The following is a 26,406-nucleotide window of genomic DNA, read 5'->3' as shown; positions in this document are numbered from 1 at the left end:
AACAAAGGTCAAGCAACAGAAAAGTATCGTGGAGCAGCAGAAATCTCTAAGTTTCAACCATTTTATGCCATCAAGAACGAGACTTTATATAGAGAATTAAATATAAAAATAAATATCTATAAGTCTATTTTCTTACATATTTAACCAATTCTCAATTTGAGTTTTTTATATGGAGATATCGATCTCAGAAGAGTCAATAGTCTTGCTGGTCAAAGAAGAATGATTAATTTGTTCGGCCAGATTACAGAGTCCGAAATCTATTAGATTATTTATCTCAAAATATGTATATTTTATGAAGAGAATTTATACTTGGATCAATGGTATTTAAGTTTAGTTTCAGAAGGAGAAAATTTCATGTCAATCTGATCTATATTTAAGGAGATATTTGTATTGGAAGAATCAAAGATCATGCTGGTATCTTGTTGCATGCGAAGATCCGACTTTAAGCTGAATTTTTTGCTTCCAAAAATATTAGGAAAGTATATAATGATCTACCCTTCGAAAGTTTTTTTTTTTTAACTAACCATATCCTAAAAAAATCTTTAGAAGATCATCTTATTTTCATAAACTTTCCTTGATTTATTTGTCAAAGAACCTTTTTGACCAGTCACGAATTTTGTGAGATTTTGTTGGTGACTTTGAAAGATTATAAGAATCTAATTTGATATCATTTCCTAAAAAAATTAAGGCAAGGAAAGATTTAAATATCTTTGGTGAAAAGGCACCATATCACAAAGGAAAAGTTTCTTTAATTAATTTTTGGAAAGTGGTTGATTTAATGAAAGACCTTCCTTGAGTTGATTTGATTCAGTTTTTATCTCCTTCCTGATTAAGAAACACATGATTTCGGTCAACATGAAGAATCTTGTTTAGTGCATGATTGATTGACCAAAGGAAAAAAATCAAACTTGGGCTGGTTCAATTTGCAAAAAAAAAAGACTCATTGGCTTGGTTTGGTTCTTTCTCTCTTGGGTTAATTCTTACTTGAGTGAAGTTGTTGATACTAGCCTCTTTTACTTGATCATACAATAGGTGAATTAGCACTTGAGCTTGCAAAGTATTTGTTGACTTGATTACTTTCATACTTCTCTTTCATACTGCAACTATTTTTTTGTTTCAAGCTGGGATCATTGCTATTACTTCCCAATTTGAAAGGGAGAATAGAAGGAGAAATATGAAGGATGAGGACACTGATGATTTTTATCTTGTTGAAAGCTGGTCGGGGATTGATTATTAAACAATACTTGGAACAACTTATTATTGGCAGTCTATTATCTGGATCCTTTGGTAATTAACTCAACTTGACTCACTCACTCACTGTCAAAGCTACTAGCTTCTATTTACTATCGGCTTGACTTTGGCTTGATTATTACCATGGATTGTCCTTAGCTAATTACTTGGTGCACAACTTCTTTATTCAGGGATGGACTCACAACAAATTATTTTCATGTGTCCTTATTAAGGACGTTCATTATTTGGTACGTGTTATTTGGGCCCAAACCCATTTCAACAACTATTATTGCATCTCTTTATCTGGAACATTGTTATTGAAGGACCTCTTGGTTGCTGATTGTTGTCCACATTGGTTACTTCGATAAAGAAGAAAGAACATGGTATCTCTAGAATATTATCTTTCGGTGATTGCCCTTTACCCCCTATTTGGCAGTTTTACTCCTACCATTTGAGAATCGATACCCTATGTTGGGACATCATGATGGAGGAGCTTATTATTACACTTCTGAGCAATGCCTATAGACCCACTACCTTGAGAAGATAGGAGTCTGTCCAACATCCAATGTGAGTCAAGTTTACTATTCACCCAAGAGGTTTTTTTTTAGCTATCCTAAGAAAGTGGGTAGGCTTTGTGCTCCACAAAAGGATTACTGTTCCGCCTTTGAAATTGAGTGGAGGGTATTTTTTACCGTGACCATTTGACTAGAGTATGAAGTTTTGTCTTAGGGTTAGGAGTGTTTTTACTCTCTTATATTATGTCAGTTGGGTCTCTTGGAAAAGAACAAAGAGACTACTAGTTTAAGGGGGAGTGTTGGAAGATTTGATAAATTGTCATTTCATAAAGGAAGATCCTATACACTATTTGTAGCAAGTTGGGGGTTTATAATTTTCTCTCACCCCCTGCTTTGAAGGGGAGTGTTGGAAGATAGGCCCAAGCTCACACAACCAAGGAAGACCTACATGTCCAAGTGTGTTAGAAGATGGACTTAAGCCTATCGGACCAAAGAAGACTTACACATCTAAGAGAGGTGGAATATGGGCTCAAGTCCACAGACCAAAGAGAAGGCCCACATTTTGTTAAATAAAGAGTGTCTCATGAAAATGACATAAGTTCATTACCCTATGTTTCCTCCTTTTTTTCTCCAAATTCCTCACTCTTTCTCTTCTCCTCCTAAAACCTTCTCTTTGCAACTCTTCTTCTTCTCACCCCTTAATCCCCTTCTGTTATAAGTATACATCAAATAATCCTAAGTTTCAACATTTACCTAGGTTGCAATCCTCCCTTAGAGTTCAAAGAAGCAACGGATTGTGACTCACTCCTGTACTGAGGTGGAATATCGCTATGTTGCATCATCCACTACAATTGAGATCCATTGGATGTGCTCTCTTCTCATTGAACTTGGTGTTTTTCTTCCACAACAACCAACATACTATTGTGACAATGCTATAAATTTGTGCTCCAATTTAGTATTTCACTCTCACATGAAACATGTTGTTTTGGATTACCTCTTCATCCGCGAACAAGTTCAAAGTGGCATTCTTCGGGTTACCATGTCTTCTCTGTTGATCAGTTGATTGACGCTCTCACCAAACCGTTTCCACAAATACGCTTCCTCTTCCTTAAGACCAAGATTGGACTCTTCTCCTATCTTACGAGGACATGATAAAGAGAAATGATAATCTCAAATTGTACAAGTCAAATAGGAATTGTAATCTACATCCCGCCACGCTACATCTACATCGCTTTCTATAAAATTATAAATACTTTCATTCCTCATCAATGACCGCCATGCTACATCTACATCGCTTTCTATAAAATTATAAATACTTTCATTCCTCATCAATGAAAGAAGACACTGAAATTATTTTCTTCATCTATCTGAATTTCTATATACCATAATGAATACTATATTAGGAGGATATGATAGATATATTAGGAGGCGGAGGTGGTAGCCCCACCTCCTCTTACCTTTCTCAGGGACGAAGTTTTTGGCTTCCTCTCATCCTTCCCCTGCAAATAGCAATAGAAAGAGCCAGGAGTGGGAGGCCATCTTCCCCTTTTCTCACTTTCTTTGTAGGAGGGCATTGCCCCGACAAAGCTCTTACCTTTTTTTTTTTTTTTTTTTTCCAAATAAAGTTGCCGTATGCAAAATGGGGAGCGGGACCTCCATGTCCTTCCTGCTGAAGGACCTTCCCGGCTAGAAAAAACAAAGGATCCTTTCAGTAACTTCCCATGAAATACAATCAGCTCACTAGATTCGACTGAGAACCATGGACTAGGATCCAGAACCAATCCTTCAGGTTCATGGACCTCTATTACATATCCACAAGAAACTAACAATTTCGGGGAAAGGAGGTAGGGAAGAGGTCGACTGAAAGGAGGTAGGCAAGCCACCCCTGCATCGCAGATCCCTTCTGCAATCAGTGAGGCGAAGAGGGAGGTGTCTCCTGCCATTTCTTGGTTTTTTAACCTGTGCCTGGCAGCCTTTTAGGCTTTTATGGAAAGGAGAGGCAACCCTCTCCTTGTCTGGTCTAATTAGAGTGTGAAGGGACAGGGAAGGGGGCTCCCCCCTATTGCTCTCAAAAGAGGCCTACTTGCAGGTCTTATTTTTTATTTTTATTTATATGTTTTAATTTAAAAAAATTAATTGCTTTGTAATTGTTAATTTACCCACAAATTGAACAGGTCTCTTGTCAGCAGTATTAAAAAATATTGACTTTTGGATAAAAGAGGCATTCTTACTAACAAAACTCATACAGATGAACTGATACAGCCAATGCAATTTATTCAAAATCCACCAAAAAATGATAATTCCGCATGTTCTACTAGCCTGATTAATTCACATATGACAGACATGGTTGGCACAGCCATCTGATCTTTCTTTCTTCCTACTGAGGATATTTCTGTAACCCTGCATTTCTTTCCAAAGTCATATAATTATCTTTTTCTGTACATCATTCAGTAATTAGAAACCCTAATGTGAAGCCCATTTGGTGCTTCCACCCTTGGGAACTTCAGAATCTTATCTCCTCCTACCTCTTCCCACCTGCAACAAACAACATTCCAAATAACAAGAACATGAGCTTCAACTAGAAAACAAGTTTGCCAACTCAAAGAGGAAAAGAATCAACCCCCCAACCCATGTGGGTACGGGGTCCCCCCTCCCTATCTTTCCTCGTCTGAATGATCAAAACAAGCTTCCTGGCCACGAAAATCCATGGTAGGGCACTTCTGAATAGACTACACAGACCGACAGATGCATGAAAATGCTGTAACTAACCTGTATTTGGTGACGAGATAATGCAGGAAAGTAGAAATTTCAACTAGTCCCAATTCCTTGCCTGGACAGAGCCGGCTGCCTCCTCCAAACATCATGAAAGACTGGTGAGCTTCCAGGCTCTGTTCCTGTGTTTCATGTTCACATTTGTCTTCAGTAATCCATCCCATGGAAGATTCAAAAAAGGGAAATGCATGTGAATCAGTAAAATGTTAAAATGTCGAGCTTACCAGCCATCTCCAGGGATTGAAGGTTAAAGGATCTGGATAGAGAAAAGGATCATAGTTTGACTCCCTGGTGTAAACATAGATTTTCCACCCTTTTGGAATGGTAAATCCTGAAAATGGAATAAAACCCAGTATTTTAATTTCATCAACAACATGCTTCAGATTCAGCTTTTTAAATCAATTTCTTTCTGAAAGTGGACACAATTCTTTTGAAAACTCTTTGAATCCAGATATGCAGCAAGCTCTCGACACCCACATTAATGGCAGAGTTCACCAATATTTAATGAGTAGAAGCGTAGTTGCAGGGGGGACCCACCTTTCATTTCCATTTCATGAGTTGTTTTTCTCAACACTCCATTAACAATTGTAGCTAATCTCATTGTTTCATAGATCACCTGTGAAATGGACGTCAGGATATGAGATTTAGCCCTCAGATGACTGGAGAGAAAAAGGAAACCTCACTCAGATGATATTGACCAAGTGAAAGATTTCATTGCTTACAGCTCGAGTGAAGTTCATAGATTTGTAATCATTCCAGTCTATTGCATCTTGGGGCCCCTTCCTTTTTCTGATTGCCAAATGTTCTCTCTGAAAGCAAAAACATTTCACCATCAGTAACTTTCGAATGCAAAAAGTTGGTCAAAAAGACGAAATCGAACAGTAGATCAGTGACAGAAAACGAAAAGGAAATAGAACACCTTAGTTTTCTAGAAGATACAGAAAGCAATATCATACCCTGAGTTCTTCAAGAGCACTGGGATGATCATACAGATATTTTACGGCCATCATGGAAGTGGTGGAAACAGTCTCATAACCCGAATATAGGAGAGTGATAATTAGATCGATGATCTGTTCATCACTCAGTTTAAATCTTGAGTTTTCCTCGTTTTTTAACAGGGTATCAAGCATGTCATCCTGGGCACATGTAGAAGCTCTTCTTTCTTCAATGACACGTCTCAATGTACTCACAATCTTCTTTCTTGCCTGTAAAATACTTCGTTAGAGACATGGAAAAAGCTTAGAGACAAAAAAAAAAAAAAAAAAAAAAAAGGAAAGGGATGGACTGGGACATACCTGGAACGCATAACGATAGTTCGTGCCAGGTAGATCAAGGGGAAGAGAGAGAGTTCCCAGCACTAGTTTATTGAATTCTAGCTTGAAGGCTTCGGATAGAGGACCCTTATCCATACTTGCAATCTGCTTCATGGACGAGAGAAGAGCCATCTGCACAGACAGATCATTCCTGGTTAGAACAAATCTCAACGTTTTTTCGTTTTTTCTTTTTCCTTTCTGGGCTCTGGAAAATGATCTGACCTCTTTGGTTTTCTCTTGGATATTGATGATTGTGTCGTTCCAGTTACTGAGATGGGATCTCATAAATTCATCAGTTTTTGGAAGAAGCTGGTGTCTGATCACGGAGGGGCTGATTAGACCAAGCAAGGCTCCTCTCAAGGTTTTATGAAGAGACCCACTCACAGCGGCCAGGTTACATTCACCTAATATATCCAGCATGGATTTTGGATATCCTGGAATGAGGCCTTTCCCTTCATTCATGAGGATGTATCTGTTCAGGTCCGGATCCATGGAGACAATTGTAGGGCAACCCAAGATATGGGACTTGAACAAGCTCCCGTACCTATCAAAAAACAAACGATAGATTACTAACAAATATTTGGAGGCAAATGGACCAAGTTTAAGCCTGGCATCGTTCTTCACGGAAACTAGTAATGGTTGATAACAAAAAAGTCAAACCATATACAATAAGAAAAATCGAAGTTGCAGCAGGCTATATACAGAAACGAGGAAGTAGAAGAAGGAGAAGAAGAAGAAGAAAGGAAGAAACTTTGATCTTCGGAAAAAAATGTGAAATGTCTACAAATTACTATTACTACTGAATAAGCACTCTGGTCGGAAACGAGAACGCTGCTAAAACAGGACAATACATTTCTGAACAAAATCGAAGCGACCAGGAAATGAAACTTGAAGCCCTCCAAGCCACCTCAAATCAACAAGAAAAAACACCGCAGTCACAAAACGATGGAGAAAGACAATATAAACTGGCTAACAACCAAAGAGTCCTACCGTCTACAGAGATTTCCGAAGTTGAAGGAGAAACCACAAGAAATCAGCAAACATAAAAAACACATCAGAACAACTATAATCTCACCTTGCTCTTTGGTTTTTCATGAAATTCGGTCCTTGCTTCAGGAATTCCGTGGTTTCACCAAAAATCGGCCACCCCATAGTCCCCGGAGGCAGGCCCTTCTTTCTGTACCTCACCTCATTCCATTTGAGAAGAGCCGCGCAGAAACAGAACACCAGAACCAACCCAAAGAGCACCCCCAGAACAGCCATTGTTTCTCCCAACGAGCTCAGCACAGTTCGTAAAAACACAAAACGAAATGGTTTGCTCTGTTTGGATCCTGGAAGGTCAATGGAGTTTATGCTTTATATAAACCTGTAGAGAGGCTACAATTAGGATATTGCCAGAAAAGTTCACCTCTGCTTTAATGAATCCCTGCAAACTTTTTGAAGGATACTGTAGACCGGCCAGCCTAAAATACTCCAGGAATTACCCACTTTGGACTTTCATTTCTATGTGAAAACCAGTTAAGATCTCACTTTTACTTTGAATTATGTAAAACTAATACCATCTTAAGGGATAAGAAAAAAAAAAAAAAAAAAACTGAAGAGACGTATGAAAACATTTATAACCCGAGGCAGATTTTGGGGTAAAGGGGAGCATGCCTGGAAATCTGCATCAACAAAATTTCCTCTTCAAGCTCATTGATATGCTCTATTCCCGGGAATGTCTTTATCTCAAGATCTCACTTTTACTTTGAATTTTGTAAAACTAATACCATATTAAGGGATAAGAAAAAAAAAAAAAAAAAAACTGAAGAGACGGATGAAAACATTTATAACCCGAGGCAGATTTTGGGTAAAGGGGAGCATGCCTGGAAATCTGCATCAACAAAATTTCCTCTTCAAGCTCATTGATATGCTCTATTCCCGGGAATGTCTTTTGCTCTTTCACTAACACCTCCCTTATGCCCACAACCATCAATGGCAGACTCTGCAAGAGCTGTCCTATATCCCTCGTAAATTAAGGCGAGAAAAAAGGCGAGTTTAATGAAGTAAACCAGGTCAGTAGCTGAAAGACTCCTGATGCTTTGAACATTGAAATTTGAGAACTGGTAAGTAAATAATCAGGGAAAGGGGTGAGTCACATGGGCACCACCCAGTATCAAAATTCAAAAACCAGTCTTCCACACGTCTCCGCACCAGATCTTTGGGGCTATCTGCTTAGAAAAACCCAGAAGAAGCTGACAAGCCCGGTTGCATGTGCATCAAGACCAGAGAGATGCTTTTATCTACTACAGTGGATTTTGGGTGGATTCATTCCTCAAAAACTGTGGACGACCAGAATCTAGAAGTAAGGAAGATTATCCATGGAAATGTGTGAACTAAAACTTATTCTTTAATCTTCCCTTTTTCACACAGACAAAAAGATTCAGCTTTAGAATGTTGCCACACCGTTGACAGAGTAGTGAATACATGGACTTTTTCACAAAGAGAATCTCTTTGGTACCCGAGAGGGATCAACTTTTAAGCTTTCAACTTGACCATCAATTATGGACAAGAAGCAGAACCAGGAAGACAAAAGGATTTCGGAGAGCTCAACGTTTTCAGGACAGTTATTTCTCTGCAGATACAAGTAGAACTACAGTGGCTCATGAACTTCAATGGAGAAATGTTTATTGCCATGTACTTGGTCCATCAATGTAGAAAACAAGAGAAAAAGTACTTGGATGATGTTTCGTTTGTAGATAAGAGGAAGATATCCAGTTAGGTAGAAAAGAGGCAAAGAGAATTCGATGAGCCATTTGAGTTGGGCAAGCGGCAGGTGAGAGTCTCTACCAATTTTCATATTTTCTGGTACTAAAAAGTAAAATATGAAGAATTAGGGAGTCGAATAATAGTGATGTCAGTCAATGACATGACAAGACAGGAAAGTATTAATCTCAACCACGTGCGGGCGCCCATGTTGTGCGAAGGTGATGCGTTACGCGGCCATTGCCGTACCAACTGAAACGCTGGCCCGCTGGAGTTTTCGTACTCTGTTCAATTATCCCCTTGAACTATTTGCTGATGGGGGAGAGGAGGAGGTTCTGTGGCCGTGGTCACAGATGGGTCCCTTTGGTTTTGTTTTTGGCTTTTGGTTTTGGAGAGTTGAGAGGTGAGGTAGCTGCACCAAATTGAGAAGGCTTGGTGTGGTTGGGTCAATGTTGTGATCTTTGGACCACAAGAAGGGGCTAAGGGATTTTTAATCGACCCACCCTCAAGAAGAATTTGATAATTATTATTTAAAAAATAATTAATAAAAATAAAAAAATAATTATGAGAAGGGAATATCCGCGTACGTGGCAGGGGTTGGATTCAGTTGAATTAATAAAGGTGAGAGAAGACGCAAGGGACGTATCAACTTCAGAGAATCAAAGTCCCATTTGCACGAGGGCCTCTTCTTTGTCCTCTTCTCCTTTATTGTTTTTTGCATCCCTCTCCTTTTCCTCCATTATTACCTCTTAATTATTGCACACACCCTCTCCCATTTCCTATCCTTTTTCTTCCTCCCAATATCACCTCTTCCTCGTCACCTTCTCTCTACCTCATGAATATTATAATTCTTAAAATTAATATTTAATTTTTTTAATAATCGTTTAATTTTTTATTTTTTATTTTTTCTATAGGTTCTAAACTAACCCTAAGTCTATTTACCCATAAAAAAATATTTTTTTAATAATAAATTTTATTTTTCTTTCATGAATACATGTGAATTAATCTAAAGATCGTGTTTATTTTATTAAATATTTTTATGAATAATAATGGTCAATTTTTTTCTTTTCTAGGGGTTCTAAACTGACCCTAAGTAACAGTTTAATTTAGCACATATTAGAGTTGAGTTCAAGTCCATTTACCCAAGACTTAAACAAATTCTTCTAAATAATAAATTTTTATTTTTTTATTTATGAATCCATGTGAATTATTCTTAATATAAGAAATCATAGAAAAATAATTAAAAAAATTTAAGAAATATTTGGATGAGTAGAGGGCTACTCTCTTCAATCATTAGGGAACAATGTTAAGCATTGTCTCCTCCTCCTCTGGCCATTGAAAGGACTACCTCATTATCACTACTCTTGCATAAGTGCAACTAATCTAATTTCTTTTACAATTTTAATTTAAATCCTCAAAATTCACCATATTATTTTTATAGTTAACTCACACAACCATTTCAATTCCTTGAGCGGGTTACCGAGTTAACTCACCCGTTGATTCACCATATTATTTTTATACTTAACTCATAGGGCACTTCAATTCCTTGAGCGGGTTACCGAGTTAACTCACCCGTTGATTCACATTATTAATTTTATAGTTAAGTCACAAGACCACTTCAATTCATTGAGCGGGTTACTGAGTTAACTCACCCGTTGATTCACTATATTATTTTTATAGTTAACTCATACGGTCACTTCAATTCCTTGAGCAGGTTACCCAGTTAACTCACCCGTTGATTCACCGTATTATTTTTATAGTTAACTCACACAACCATTTCAATTCCTTGAGCGGGTTACCGAGTTAACTCACCCGTTGATTCACCGTATTATTTTTATACTTAACTCACATTGCCACTTCAATTCATTGAGCGGGTTACCGAGTTAACTCACCCGCTGATTCACCATATTATTTTTATACTTAAGTCACACGGCCACTTCAATTCCTTGAGCGGGTTACCGAGTTAACTCACTCGCTTGAGTCGGGTTTAATAATAAAAAAAAAAATTGACTTCCGTGCACGTGCACTCCTTTTATGTGACCTTAGCCGACTGCCTTACCTAAAATTTGTTGTTTTATGGTTGATTTCGATGTCCTTAGTCACACGTCCATAACTATGGCAGATACGGATAATATATCTCAGGAACTTTCATGGGCTGCGACAAATCAAAATAATTGCAAGATTGAGGACAAAATCAGAGACGTGAAGATGCTAATTTATAGTAGCTGTGTCTAATCAAAGCAAACACACTTGTCCTTTCCTTTCTTTTTCCTCACTATACATCATTCAATGCCTTGCACTTATTCTAACTAATGTCTTTAGTGGCCTTTTTTTATATAAAAATTTATGTCATTTTCCACCGATACTCAAAGGGTATGTTTCAAACCCCTAGAAGAGAAAAGAAAAAAAATATAAGAATTTAACTATTATTATTCAAAAAATAGTTAGAAAATATGAGATAATGATCAAATTCTTATTTTCTTTTCCACGGGTTCCAAACATACCCTAAAATAATTGAGTTGGAAACCTGATGATAATACTTATAGTCAACTTGTTAAACCCAACACATTGTCGGGTTAATCGAAAGATCAGCTAAACTCTATTATATTTGATTAGCCAAAGTGGGATTGCTAGCTAGTTTAAGCTATTTTCTCGAGGTTAATAACATTTAGTGGTTAATCATGCTCCTAGGAGCCAAAAGGCACGGTAAGAAACCATGAATAAAGATTCCCACGTGCCTCCCACCATTCACTTGTCCTCCATATTTCACACATACTTGCAACATGACAGCAAGTTTGTGGGCTAATCATTCCCTCTTTATATCATATTACACCTGCCATCTTGTTCTTATTGTTATCTTGATTCTTGCATGTGTTTAAGGATACTCCTAACCTACCCCGGTCACATGCTACACTTGAAAACAATTAGAAAATAAAATCTAAACTATGTGCTAGAGGTGGGTGTCTTCCTATCATGTATCATATCACAACTTTTAAAAATTTAATACGTATTAAAATGAGCATAATAGTCTTCACAAAGGTAGTCGCAAAGCGAGTTTTTTTCAGAGAGGGGGGTTGATCTGTAAAAGATTGTGGTGTAAGATACGAATTTTTTTATCATTATGAAATTCATAAACAGAATTCAAACTGAAGCAAAGGATGAATGATGCTTACCTCCAGCCATGACGATCAAATTCCGGAAGAAGAGTGTCTCGTCTATTTAGAAGTTTCTCAATGGAGAAGTCACAGACTATTGGCATGAGATCCTCTAGAGGAGGACTTCTTCAAGATCCGTAAAAATAGAGGAATAAGTCCTCCGTAACACCAACTTCGGAGATGGTCCAAGAGACCAGAATTAAATCTAACTGTAGCTTTTTTTGGATAAATAAGGATGTAAGTAGATGAAATAAATTGAATAAAAAAGAAAGATTTTATCGAAAGTCTACATGGTATCAGAGTGGGAATAACCTATTCGGGAACTACACAAGGAGAAAATTCCCGTTCTTTCTCCCTACGTTGTGCTTCCTGTTGTGGACCCGATTTTGGAAACTCCTAGTGTTTAGTCAACATTGGATACCACATCGATTACATAACTGACCAACGTTACACCTTTCTCCCTCACCTCTACCTCATCGGTCAACCGATTTTTGAAGCTTTCGATTTTCTCTTCCGCGTTCTTCTTGTGGTTCATTTTAGTGGAGCCAGGGGTATTCAATTATTCCTTATTGAAAAGAAGAGATGTCAGCTAGGGACGCCAAACTCTTGCTCTTTGTCTTCGTCTTCGACTGCAAGCGAAGGCAACTCTGGACTCTCTTTGACAAGTATGAAGAATGCGTAGATCAAGGAGTTGGAGCATGTGTTTAAGAAGTTTGACGTCAATAGAGATGATAAGATTTCCAATTCCAAGCTTGGATTCATTATGGAAAGCTTGGGGAATCCTTGCATTTAAAAGAAATTGCAAAAAAATGGTGAAGGAGGTAGATGTGGAAGGGGACGAGTTCATCAACCTATGTGAGTTTATCGAGATTAACATTAAGGGGTTGAATTCCAACACTTTGTTGGAGGACCTCAGGCATTAGAGATACCAGACTAGACAAGACTTGACTTGGACCAAACTCGACTTTGACCAAACCAGATCAGGACCGAACTCAACTCAGACCAGACTCACCCAGATCAGATTTGGACAAGACTTGACTCATACGAGACTCAGACTAAGACTCGACCTGGACCATACTTGGATCGTACTTGAGTCGGACAAGACTTGGACTATCCCAGGTTGTCGATATGTATATCTCAGGCAAAGACAAACTAGGGTATTTAAACGGTGATCTCCTTCGCTCTTTTCTGCTCGTGGTCGTGTTGACCACGAGAATGATTGAAGTTTTGAGCAAAGCTTCCGCCCCGACCCAGACCACCGACATTACTACTATGTATATTGATTGCAATGACACTTCCTAAGTGTATGGTCTCCCACGACATGTGACACCGATGACTATCTTGAAAAATTTTACAATAATCTCGAGGGCCTCTAGCGTGAAATAGACTTCCGTCGATCGAACCCGATAGAGCACTCAAAAAGAGTGGATATATGGCCTAGACCATATCCGACCATGGAGAAAAACGTTTGATGCTAAAATAATTCGATTCCCATTTGTTAAATCTGCAGACCAATTGACAAACATACTTACAAAAACAATATGCTGCAAAAACTTCTACAACTCACTTGGCAAGTTGAGCATTAGAGATCTATATGCACCAACTTGAGGAGGACTGTTGGCATGAGATCCTCCAAAGGAGGAATTCTTCTAGATCCGTAAAAACAGAGCAAGAAGTCCTCCGTAACACCAACTTCGAAGATGATTCGAGAGACTCGAATTAAATCTAACTATAGTTTTTTATATAAATCCAGATGTAAGTAGATGGAATGAATTGAATAAAAAAGAAAGATTTTACTGAAAATTTATACTACCTCTGCTAGACAAATCCAAAATTCTTAAATCTTTCTTTTTTATCAAAAGAGGGAAGTTACAAATGCCTATCTTATTTATATCTAAATGATAAAGGGTCATCCCTGAAAAATAGGAACTGCTTAATTCTTGAGATAAAGACCACTCCTACTAGATCCAAGGATTTTTTATTGCCAAAATCGGATTGGAGTTTAAAAGAAGAGATACCAACCACATCCCATTTAAATATTTCTAGTGTTTTGTTCAGAAGCTTACAAAAAAGCTTCCTATGCAGATTAGATTGAAATTTTCTTTATAGTCACATCAACTCCTGTCTTGAAGCGATGTTCAATTCAACTATCATAACATTTCCATTGAAACCTCTACTTTTGGATACAAGGCTTGTATGAATAGAATCCTTAGTTGGAAGGAAAAAATAGAGGTGGGTGAAGAACTTCTGCAGGCAATTTTGCAGATTTTATCCTCACCTAAACAAGGACTGATGCTTGCTTGTTTTTTATTCATATTTTCTCTATTATCTCTACTAAGCAAACATTCATTCAGCAAATCCAGGATCTTAAGAATTCATCCAATAGAGGCTTATTCGTTACCTTTGTTACCTTTCTAAGCCACAATATTTGCTCCTACAAAAAAGGAAACCTGCCTTGATTAACTTCAACTAAAATTGCACGTACAATACAAAGGCTCAGAGTGTCAAAGGGATCTAATCCTAACGTATGCCTTCTCTCCTATGCTTCAACTTCACTCCTTTCCATGACAAACACTCAATCGATAATGGTCGATCTCTCTTCTACTTTTTTTTCGAACAAACTCTTCTATCTTAAGGAAATGCAAGCCTGAGCCTTTTCAGAAATTGAAGATTGAACTGTTTTATCCTAGATAATGTATGGTATATATAAAAGAAACACGAACCTAACTTTGTCCATGATCATCACATTTGTTTCCATGATAATTCATGAAGCTAGGTGATCTTAATTTAATAACTGAAACATGGCCTAAAGTCTAATGTCCAAGAAGGATGCTATTGAATCTAGAGTACACATGTAGCAGTGCCGCCTGATAAGGGATAAGTATAATCCCTCTAGTTTTTGGATAAGATCTTATTGGATTTATCCCATGTTGTATTTATCTTATCACGTAAAACTTATCTTCTCTATTCTAAATTGTACAAATATCACCCTTACTCAATTGTAAAGGTGTAGTTCAGTTCAATATCTAACATGGTATAAGAGCAAATAGATCCCTCTGCATTTGTCGTCCTCCCAATTTTTTTTTCCGCTTACACTGCCTCTTCACCCGTAACTCACTCTCTACCACACCCTCCCAAGCTGAACCACTCGGATGATGCGTTATCTCTGATTCCGTCTACCCAAACCGCTACCAATGTTGTTGTTCTTTCCAGCGACTACCAGTCCCGTTGCTCTTCCCAGTTGATCCCAATGTTGTTGTTCTTCTCAGCCATTACCAGCGCTTGCTCTTCCCAGCCGCTACCAGTGCCGCTGCTCTCCCTAGCCTATACCAATGTCACTGCTCTTCCACATCTATTAACTGGACAATTTTGTCTGCCCCATCCGCTACCAGTGCCACTGCTCTTCCCCGATACCAGTGTCACTACTCTTCCTGTCATTTTGCTTCCTAGAATCCTCAAAACAAATCTCCTTACATAGCCAGTGCCAAGTTCACAGTTTCAGTTGCTACGAGATAAGATTGACCTCTCTAACAAGTGGTCTATCTTGAGGGGGCATAATAAGGGATAAACATAATCCCTTTAGTTATCGGATAAGATCCCAATAGATTTATCCCATGTTATATTTATCTTATCATATAAAGCTTATCTTCTTTATTCTAAATTTTATAAATCTCACCGTCACTCAATTATAAAGGTGTGGTTCAGTTCAATATCTAACACTGCCAAGGTTCACATTTAAATGTCATAGATGTACCAAGTGACCAGATTGAGTACATGTCGTAATTAGTGTTGGAAGATGGGCCCAACCCACACGATCAAGGAAGACCCACACATCCAAGAGTGTTAGAAGATGGGCTTAAGCCCATAAGACCAAGAAAGGCCCACACATCCAAGAAATGTGGAAGATGGGCTCAAGGCCCACAAATCAAATAGAAGGCCCATAGGTCTACACAGTGATGGCAAGATAGTAAATAAAGAGTCATAGAGATGGCATTGATGTAATTAGTTTAAGTTTTAGGGGTATTATTGTAATATTATAGTTTGATCAATTTATAAATCGAGCTTCAGGAGAGGGTTAGGACATACGTCCATAACTTCTTCCTCCTCCAGTTTTCGTCTCTCTTTCTCCATGAACTAAATCCATGGAGTCTTAAAAATCAATATGGTATGGTGCTTTTAGAATTCCTAAATTGTTACTATTTGGTTCTTTGCTTCCATATTCTTGTACTTGGATAATTTGTTGCTGTTTTTTTCTCATTTTAATCTGTTGATTCTGTCTCTGCCTGCCATCTCTAACTAGAGTTCGAAACTGGTCCTTTTGATTCTTCTTCAAAAGAAAGAAAAAAGAAAATCCCAATCCCAATTTCTCTCTGAGTTGCATCCGAGTTGAGCTGAGCTAACTCGATAGAACATCAATCCTACAAGGTTCCTATGCAAGCGTTATTTCTTTTCGAATGCATTGTGACGTTTGTCTCCAAAAGTCAACAAAAAACGAGGTGATCCAAGGACTCCCAATGCGTATTTTGAACCTTCAACTAGATCAAGAAATCCTCAAACTAGAAGAAGAGTCAGTGCACAAGAAAGTACTGTCGAGAGGAGCAAATCGGAGCTCCAATTAGAATCACCGTTTCTGACCATGGAGATGGGATGAGCTGAAGAGAGGCTCTCCGCAGCTAAAGATGGACAAGTGGTCGACAGTAGCTCGAAAGTGCCATGGTTGGAGGACAATCCATTATCAAATAAAATCATTCAGCTGCATATTTTTTTTCAACAATATCTGAATCGGTTGTGTTGGCATCTTCACTCGGGAGTTTTAGAGACGAACCAACAAATGCTCTAACTCAAAAAGTTTCCTTCACTACTGTTGTGAGACCTAATGAACGCGAGATTTTCTGTTTCTCCAAGGATTTTTTGTAATCTTTCGAAGATTATTTTTTTCCGATTACGAAAGTTGTTGTTATCCAGCTATTGACTCACTGGATTCCTCCCTTTGTATTGTCGTTTCTGGACAAACACGGTGTTGATTTTTCGGTTCTATTTCTTATTCTGAAAACTCCTCTCATCGTTGACTACACCCTATCTAGTTTTCCACTCTATTCGGAAGCGGGACGATGATTGTTGCCGAATTAAATGTTTCTTAAGTTGGGAAACTTGATTTATAATCCAAACTGAGCCTGTTCTGACCGAGACCCAGACCAGGCTGAGTTAACCCAATGAATCAATGACCCACCTGGGTTAACTGCTTCTACTTTTGTTTTGCTTGAGTTAACTCGAACCAACTTAGACCGAGTCAACACGGTCTGGTCAACTCGGCCCAATCAACTTGACTCGGCCCACTCATTTTTTTTTTGCCTCGGTTGTATGTGTTTGGGTCCCAAGTTCTACAACTATTTCTTCTGCAACTCGGCTATATTGGTCTGATATCTGACTAGGCTTGACTCGGTCCCTCTATCTCCAATTGGATTATTATTTTGAGGTATTGGTAGCTTATTACTTGGTCAACATATTGGTGCACAAACTCGTAGTGGATTATTTTATGGGTCATTTTTAAGGATTATTTGGTTCATGTTATATGGGCACAACTCTTTGGTCGAGACATTTTTATTGAAAAATTATTGAAGAATGACTACTTAGTTGTTGATTTTCAGGATTCCATAGATAATAACTTGGAAAAAGAGAGATGGAAGAAGAAAGAAGAAAGAAGAGAAAGAGAAAGAGAGGAGAATATGATACACATCCAAAAGAGGAGGAAATTAGGGTTTTGGATTTTTCAATGCAACAAGATACCAATATGACCTTTGATTTTTCCAATACGAATATATCCTTAAATATAGATCATCTTGACATGAAAGTTTCTCCTTCTGAAACTAGACTTAAATATATTTCATCCAAGTATAAATTCTCTTCATAAAATATACTTCTATTGAGATATATAATTTGATATATTTCGGTCTTTGCCAAACTAAGTACTCTTTCCCCTTTTCCAGCATGACCATTGACTCTTCCAAGATCAATATCTCCATATAAAAAACTCAGATTGAGAATTGGTGGAATGGGTAAGAAAATAGACTTACAAATATTTCTTTTGATATATGATTCTCTATATAAAATCTCGTTCTTGATAACATAAAACAGCTCGGAAGTTGAAGTTTTCTGCTGTTGCTCAAACCTCTTTTGCAATATGCTCTTCATTACTTCAAATATCGATTTCTCTTTGTAGATAACTTCGATTTGAAAAAAATATTTTTTCTTGGAAATTAGACTCGAATATCCTTCCGTCAATATATAATTTGCAATATGAAAAACTCAGTACAAAGGTAAAAATTTAAAGCAAGTAATTGATATAGGAACTGAAAAAAAAATACGAACCTAAACTGCTAGAGATAATAAATCAGAAAAGATCACATTACCTCTATGGGTTGACCGTGTCAACTCATAGAACCTGCTCTAATACCATGTTGAATTTATGGAAAAGAGAAATACTTTATTGACTTGTTATAATCAGAGTACATGAACCTTTATTTATAATAGAGGAAGGTAGTAGAGTCCAATTACAATTAAACTACCTTTGTCCCAATTACACCCAAACGCTAACACTTAAAGATAGGTCCTAGCATAATTAAATAACCCAATATAAATAAAAAATTAACATGACTAAAACGCCTTTAAACTAAAATTCTTCTGTGAGACCTCTTCCATAATAATTGTGGCTCTGTAAGACTTCTTCTTGTGTAAAACTTCTTATTGTGTAAGAGTCATAATGTCACCTCACGTGATCATGGTGGGTCCCACTAGCTCGTGTGATAATGGTGGGTCCATATTTTATGGGCTTAGGCCCATCTTCCAACACTCTTGAATATGTGGGCCTTCCTTGGTTGTGTGAACTTGGGCCATCTTCCAACACTCATGAATATGTAGGCCTTCCTTGGTTGTGTGAGTTTGGGCCCATCTTCCAATAGTAATGCACAAGTAGGCAACAAGGCTAGAGACGACTAGAAAGATTAAGATTAAATTCCATGAATCAAGTGGCAATAAATCCTCAAAGTCAAAGTCGACGATGAACTTGGTAGGCTGGACTAGTGTCTTCGTCCTCCTGAAGCAGCGCCTAGCTGGAGATGAAGATGAGCCAGAAGAGTATCTGAAAAAGGAAACAACAACTGGTTCAAAATATTTTTTTTCAGATTCTGAACTTGCTGGAAGGAAGACTAAACTATAAAGCAGTGATCCATCAACTTCATTCCATAAATAAGCTAGATGCAATTAGAATGCTAGAACGACGAATTGATGACTATTGTTGCCAAAAATACGCAACAACAAAGTGAAGGAAACTTTCCGAAAAAATAAATCAATCCACTGCAATAACAGGGTGAGAGACGGCAGATTACCGTGAGCCAACAAAGACAAAGTGATAAGGATCTTCCAAAATATCACCGAGTAGCAGTAAACAAAAAAAAGAAGAGGATGCTTCTCAGAATAAGACTCCGTCAGATTTCATCAAAATAACAATTCCTTCATGACACATAATCCAGAAGGAAAAATAATTTGAATCCTAAAAATCATAAATACCATGTTGATTTTCTGGATTTCTTAGATAATAACTTTAGGAAAAACAGAGAAGGAATAAGAAAGAAGAGAAAGAGAGGAGAATATGATACACGTCAAAAAGAGGATGAAATTAGGGTTTTGGACTTAGTCCAAACCCTCTCCCATAAGTTATTTTTATAGGTATCAAAACTTTCAATATTACAAGTACCCTTCACCCTAATAAGAGTGAAGAAGTGACAAGAAATTCAAACTAATTACATTAGTGTCACCCTAATTACATCATATCTTTCAACATGAGGTATTGGTATCGTATTACTTGGTCAACATATTGGTGCACAGACTCGAAGTAGATTATTTTATGGGTCCTTTTTAAGGATTATTTGGTTCATGTTATATAGGCTCAAGCCCATTTTTTCTACTGCTATTGTGTCTCTTTGGTTGAGACACTATTATTGAAGGACTTCTTAGTTGTTGATTGTTATCAGTATTAGTTATTCTAATGAAGAAGAAAACACATGGTGGCCCCAAAATATTATTTTCCAACCCGTTACCCCCCTTAATTGGCATTTACACTCCTACCATTTGAGAGTCGGTGTCTTGTGGAGGGACACGGTGATGGATGAATTTTATTACACTTCTGAATGATGCCTATAGACCAACTACCTACAGAAGATAGTAGTGTGCCTAACATTTATCATGAGTTATTTGACTAGAGTATGGGGCCATGTCTTAGGCTAGAGTGATTTTACTCTCACTTACATTATGCAAGTTGGGCCTCTTGGGAGAGACCACTAGCATGAGGGGGAGTGCTGGAAGATATGTTGGACTACTATTTTATACGGGAAGATCATATACACTATTTACAGCAAGCTAGCCGTTCATGATGTTCTCTCACCCCAAACTTGAGGGGGAGTGTTGGAAGATGGGCCCAAGCTCACACGGCCAAGGAAGGCCCACACATCCAAGTGTGTTAGAAGATGACCTCAAGGCCATAAGACTAAGAAAGGCCCATACATCCAAGAGATGTGAAAGATGGGCTCAAGGCCCACATATCAAGAAAAAGGCCCATAGGCCTACACATGATGGCAGAAACATAAATAAAGAGTCATCTCATTGAGATGACATTGATTTAATTAGTTTAAGTTCTAGGGGTATTATTATAATATTATACTTTAATCAATCTATAAATCGAGCTTCAAGGGGAAGGTTAGGACATAAGTCTATAACCTCTTCCTCCTCTTGTCTTCATCTCTTTTTTTATCTCCTGAAAATCAACATGGTATCAGAGCATTACTTTTTAGGACTCTTAGCTATGGTGTTTTTAGAATTGCAAAATTGTTACTAATTCGTTCTTTGCTTCCATAATCTTCTACTAGGATAATTTGTTGTTGTTTTTTTCCTCATTTTAATTTGTTGATTCTATCTTTGCCTGTTGTCTCCTCTAACAAGAGTTCAAAACCGGTGCTTCTAATTCTTCGTCAAAAGAAAGAAAAAAGAAAATCTGAATCCCAGTTTCTTTTTTGAGTTTCATCCGAGTTGAGCCGAGTTTACTCAGTAGAATATCAGTCCTACACGGTTCCTATGCAAGCATTATTTCTTTTCCAATGCATTGTGATGTCTGTCTCCAAAATCTCAATAGAAAACAAGGTGGTCCAGGGTCTCCCAATGCATATTTTGAACTTTCAACCAGATGAAGAAATCCTAAAACCAGAAAAAGAGTCGGTACACAAGAAAGTACTGTTGAGAGGAGCAAATCGTAGCTCCAATTAGAATACGAGTCTCCATTTCTGACCTTGGTGATGGGACGAGATGAGGAGAGGCTCTCCGCAGCTGAAGATGGACAGGTGGTCGGCAGTATCTCAAAAGCGCCATGGTTGGAGGAAAGTCAATTATCAAATAAAATCACTTCGCTGACATTTTTTTTTCAACAATATTTGAATCGTCTGTGCTGGCATCTTCACTCAGGAGCTTCGGCGACGAACCAACAAATGCTCTAACTCAAAAAGTTTCCTTCATTGCTGCTGCGAGACCTACTGAACAAGAGATTTTTTGCTTCTCTAAGGATTCTCTCCAATCTTTGGAAGATTATTTTCCGTCGATTACGAAAGTTGTTGTTATCCAACTATTGACTCGCTGGATTCCTCCTTGCAATTTCTGGATGAACATGGTGCTGATTTTTTGGTTCTATTTCATATTCCAGAAACTCCTCTCATCCCCGGCTATGCCCTCTCTGGTTTTCCACTCTGTTCGGGGGGCGTAGACGATGATTGTTGCCAAATTGAATGGTTAGTCAACCTGACACAGGACATGAACTTTAGGCGCATTACTCAGTTCATGTCCTGAGGTCGTTTGGGAGCGCCAAACTTCATGTCATGTACATGATCATTCATGACGCAAGAGTTCATGTCCCAAGAGTAAACGGCGGAAAGTGCTTTATGCTCGATTTTGAGAATCATGTACATGAAACGAGCGTGGAGCTCTCTCTGCCACACACCCTCTCGCTCATGTCTGCCATTTCGTTCCCGCACCCCTCTCTCATTCCCGCAGCCCCTTTGTCGTCTCCCTAAATCCCGAACTCTCTGCTCCCTCTCTCGTCTCCACCGTCCCTCTCCAGTCTCCCTCTCTACGGCCTCCATCTCTCCCTGCGAACGTCCTTTCAGCGTCCTTCTCTCCATCTCGAACTCACTCTCCCTCTGAACCTCCCACTTGCTTCTCCCTCTCTTATCCCTCTCAGCATTCCTCTCTTCTCTCTGTCTCTTCTCCCTCTTTTCTCCCTTTCGGCATCTCACTCCGTTCTCCCTCTCGCTATTATCTTTCCCCCCAAAATACCTTCTAATTTCCAGCGATTTCCCCTATTTCGGTTTCGGTTTTCTTCGATTTTGACATTTGGGCTTCGGTTTCTTAATTTATACTTCGATTCGGCATCGATTTCCCCATTCGGCTTTGATTTTAGTTGTCGGCTTCAGTTTTCCCCAAATTTCAAAAGGTATGACTGAACCCTATTTTTTTCTAATTAAATGTGTGTTGTATTTGATTTAATTTTAGTTTCAGTGCCTTATTTGGGGTTGTTTGTGCATAATTGTGGGATTTAGTGTTACGGTTTAGGGTCTAAATTTTTTATTAGGGTTAGGGTTTAATGTTTTTTGGGTTTGGTGCTTTGTATTTAGGGGTTAAGTGTTTAGGGTTAAGGATTTATGGTATTGTTAGGGTTTAGGTTCTGGAATTAGGATTTAGGTTTTTTTTCAATGTTTTTCAGTTAAGGTTTATTGGGTGATAGGGTTTAGGGTTCGGGCTTTGGGGCTTTTAGGGTTTTTAAGATCTAGGGTTTTTTGTTTAACTTCTGGAATTAGGGTTTAGGGTATAGGGTTTAGGAGGTTTTGGGGGTATGGGGTCTAGGGTTAGGGTTTAGGGTCTAGGGTCTAGGGTTTTTTATGGTTCTCAATTATGGTTTACGGTGTTTAGTCTAGTTCAATCAAGGTTGAGTCGCCTACACGGGCATCCATTAGCCAACAAAACCTGACCCCCATCACTGACGAGGTACAGTTCGTAGTGACTGTGAAGTCATATGGGGCTCTACCAAGGGTGTTCAGTGAATTTGGACTTGATGTGTGTGTGTGTTTGCATTTTTTAGTGCATCCCCAATGGAAATAGTTGATTAATTTTGGAATGTTTTAGAATGTTGTTTAAAATTTTTGAAGTGCTATGGAATGTTTTTGCCATGTGGTGAGGAGATTCGGGTGTTATCAATATCCACCACATGGTATTTTCTTAGTGGTTTTTGTTTTCGTGACTGGTAATGGTTGTCTGATAAAGTGTTTTCCATGAGGACAATCTAGGATTTAGATTGAAAATGGCTGCAAGAAAACAACCAAGTGGTCGATCATATGACTTTTGGAGCTTTGAAGAAGACATCAAAATGCTCGACTTTTAGTCGAGCAGGTATATATGGGGATCAAGTTGCACAATGGGGTTTGGAAGCATGAGGTCTATACGGAATGTGTCAATAAGTTCAATGAAGACATAGTCAATAAAAAAACTGTTGAGCAGCTTAAGAATCGAACAAGATCATGGAAGAAAACATATCAAACGATAACGAGTTGTCTCAACACTAATGGGTTCGGTTGGGATGCAACCACACAACGAGTTACTGCATGTCATTCTGTATGGCAAGACTACATTAAGGTTAGTAAATCATGATATATTGTAAAATAGTTTGTATTGTTTCGCATTACTAAGAACTCTATTCCATTATAAATGATGTTTTATTCTTGTAGGAGCATAAAGATGCTGAGAAGTATAGACAACAAGGTTGCCCCCTTTACGAAAAATTGGCTATGGTAGTTGGAAATTCAATAGCAGTAGGGAGTGGTAGTACAACTCCTATAGATCTGGGCGATGAAATCATCCATGATGAGTCGGCTCCTATCTCGATGGACGAGCCCGACAATGTTGACGTAGTTATGGGAACTCCACCCGAATTCATTCGCGAAAATGATTCGACAACGGATCAATCTCGTAGAAGTAAAGGGTCATCTTTAGGTCGTCGTAGAAAGAGAAGTGAATTGCCCACTAATGACAATAGACAATTAATTGATGCAGTTAGCCGAATCGTTGAAGCAATGAATTGTGTTATGAAGTATAAGGAGCGCGATGTCGAAGAACCTTGGATCAATGCCCTCATGGAAATCTCAGACTTGTCAGTTGCACTGAAGTATGGAGCTCCTGGATGGTTGGATACGCCAAATAAGAAGGCCATGTTTACAAAAATGATAGTGGCAGAGCGGGTCAGGTGGTTTAATTATTGTGCAAACAACTAATTGTAATGCGTTTTAAGTACAAAATATTTTTTTGGGAAGATTGTTATGTATTAAAGATGATGTTTGAATTATAACATTGTTAGACTTATCAGTATGGTTAAGTTTTTTATTTTATATGCTCGTTGTCTTAATATATTATGTGGATAATATGGTGGATGAGTATGGATGTGAATATGATTGTTGAGTTTGGATGAATAGGTTACGATTGACGATTGGCGTTTATTTTTGTTTATGACATTTTAGAAGATTAAATTTGCAGATTCTCATGGATATTATGACAGAAGAAGAAATGGATGTAACTATGGTTGGATTGGCATGTATTATTATCGTCATAGTAAGATACTATCTATGTCATGGCAATAGAGGCGTACCACGTTCTTGTGGGATGAATGGTTTGTTGTATTTGCAAAAGGCCTTAGATAAATCTTCTGTTAAATTTTGAAAAATTTACAGGATAAATCAAATTGTATTTCAAAAATTGGCAAAAATACTTAATAGCAGAGGGTTTTTATCAGCGACAAAGACCATCTCAGTGGAGGAACAACTTGCCTTTTTCCTCCTAACTGTTGCCTTTTTCCTCCTAACTGTTGGTCAACAACAAGCCTATAGTGTTACAGAAGAAATGTTTGATAGATCGAACTGGACCATAAGTAATATTTCAATAAGGATTTGGATGCTATCCTCAAACTTCACTCTAATTACATCAAACAGCCTTAAGAACGCACACACTCGAGGATTTTAAACAATTCAATATTTTATCCATACTTCAAGGTAACATCACTTGCCCTCTAACTAAATTTAGTCTATACTAATTGAAATTATATAATTAGGATTGTATTGGGGCTATTGATGGAACGCATATCAAAGCGAACATCCCGCTTGAAGAACAACCAAGGTTCTGGAACAGAAAGGGCTATCTCTCACAAAATGTGATGGCAGCATGTACATTCGACATGCAATTCACTTATGTACTAGCTGGATGGGAGGGATCAGCAGTTGATTCTCGTGTACTGAAGGACGCATTGACTGGGCGAAATAGACTATTTATACCTGAAGGTAAATAATATATTTTTATGCAGTAATCTTTTATCTATTTTATCTTTATTTATTTTATGTAAAAAATATTTTGTATTGTAGGTAAATATTATCTAGTTGATGCTGGTTATGCAAATCTACCAGGATTTTTGGCTCCATATCGAGGAACTCGGTATCATTTTCAAGAATTTGGAGATAATATTCCTAGGAATGAAAAAGAATTATTCAATCGAAGACACTCGTCTTTGCGGAATACTATTGAGAGAATTTTTTGTGCTTTAAAAGCTCGATTTCAAATGTTGAAAGGCACTCCTCCATTTTCTTTTAAGATGCAGACAAAAATTGTCATTGCTTGTTGCATATTGCACAATTATATACGTAGAGAGGATTACAATGATATATTTGATTTGGAAGATGATGATTCAGATGATGAGTTCGGTGGAGGAGGTGATGGGTCCAATTACGTGCAACGGACGATACAGACAGTGATGATAGTGATGGTCTTGTGGAAGAGGATACCCAAGTAACAAGCTTTCGGAGGCAACATGCATTAGAATACACAAGAGCCGCACAATTTCGAGATGACATAGCAACTTGCATGTGGAATGATAATTGATGATTGTATCTTTTATTGTTTTTTAACATGTACTGTTCTTATGTAATAAACTTGTAATTTGATGTTTTTAATACTAATCACGAACTGGTTATTACAATAAAACTGTATTACATTAGTAATTAAGTTGTATATTTATTTATATATTATTTTTATTAAATTTTATTACTATATTAAACTAGATATTTAAGTCTGGTAAATAAAATATAGTTACAATATGCATTTGATCAATTGATTAATTTCAATTTTGTGGAAATATATTATTAATTAATACTACGCCATATATAGTTTTTAATAAAATAATTCTATATTTACTCATTATATTTATTTTTTATTTACTATATTATATTAGTGATTTAATAGTAGTAATATTACATACAAATATATAGTGTATTAAAGTTATGATTAGATCAAATTTTCCTCTTAAATCATTCATTTTTAGGTTATAGTATATCATATGTTATTAATAAATTAATAGCTATACATATTACTTTCGTTTTTGTTATTTATAATGTTATTTATTTATTACTTGTAATTAATCATGTGCGTATTTCATTGGCTCACGTAATTACCATATTAATGCACAATAAAATATCTAATAAAATTAATAAATATATTAATATATTTTAATTATACATTAAATAACTTATTCGTGTAATAATAATG

At 37.5% G+C, this 26,406-nt stretch overlaps 1 protein-coding gene across 1 annotated transcript; it reads right to left on the bottom strand.

The window, feature by feature from the left end:
- Positions 1-3,937: 3,937 nt before the first annotated feature.
- On the bottom strand, positions 3,938-7,152 carry LOC137953250 (cytochrome P450 85A-like). Its single transcript, XM_068800554.1, has 9 exons — positions 6,906-7,152; positions 6,053-6,374; positions 5,813-5,962; positions 5,474-5,722; positions 5,240-5,326; positions 5,055-5,133; positions 4,742-4,848; positions 4,515-4,639; positions 3,938-4,280 (listed from the first exon to the last, which is right to left on the bottom strand). The coding sequence occupies exons 1-9, from the start codon at positions 7,091-7,093 to the stop codon at positions 4,193-4,195; spliced, it is 1,395 nt and encodes a 464-aa protein (XP_068656655.1). The 5' UTR covers positions 7,094-7,152; the 3' UTR covers positions 3,938-4,192.
- Between the last annotated feature and the right edge of the window lie 19,254 nt (positions 7,153-26,406).

The sequence above is a fragment of the Aristolochia californica genome, unplaced genomic scaffold (assembly GCF_029961685.1).
Source record: "Aristolochia californica isolate CCGP_79_NKW_82.1479 unplaced genomic scaffold, dmAriCali1.0.hap1 SCAF_16, whole genome shotgun sequence".
NCBI classification, from domain to species: domain Eukaryota; kingdom Viridiplantae; phylum Streptophyta; class Magnoliopsida; order Piperales; family Aristolochiaceae; genus Aristolochia; species Aristolochia californica.
The sequence above is the reverse complement of the archived record's forward strand: the minus strand, read 5'-3'. Positions and strand labels throughout refer to the sequence as shown.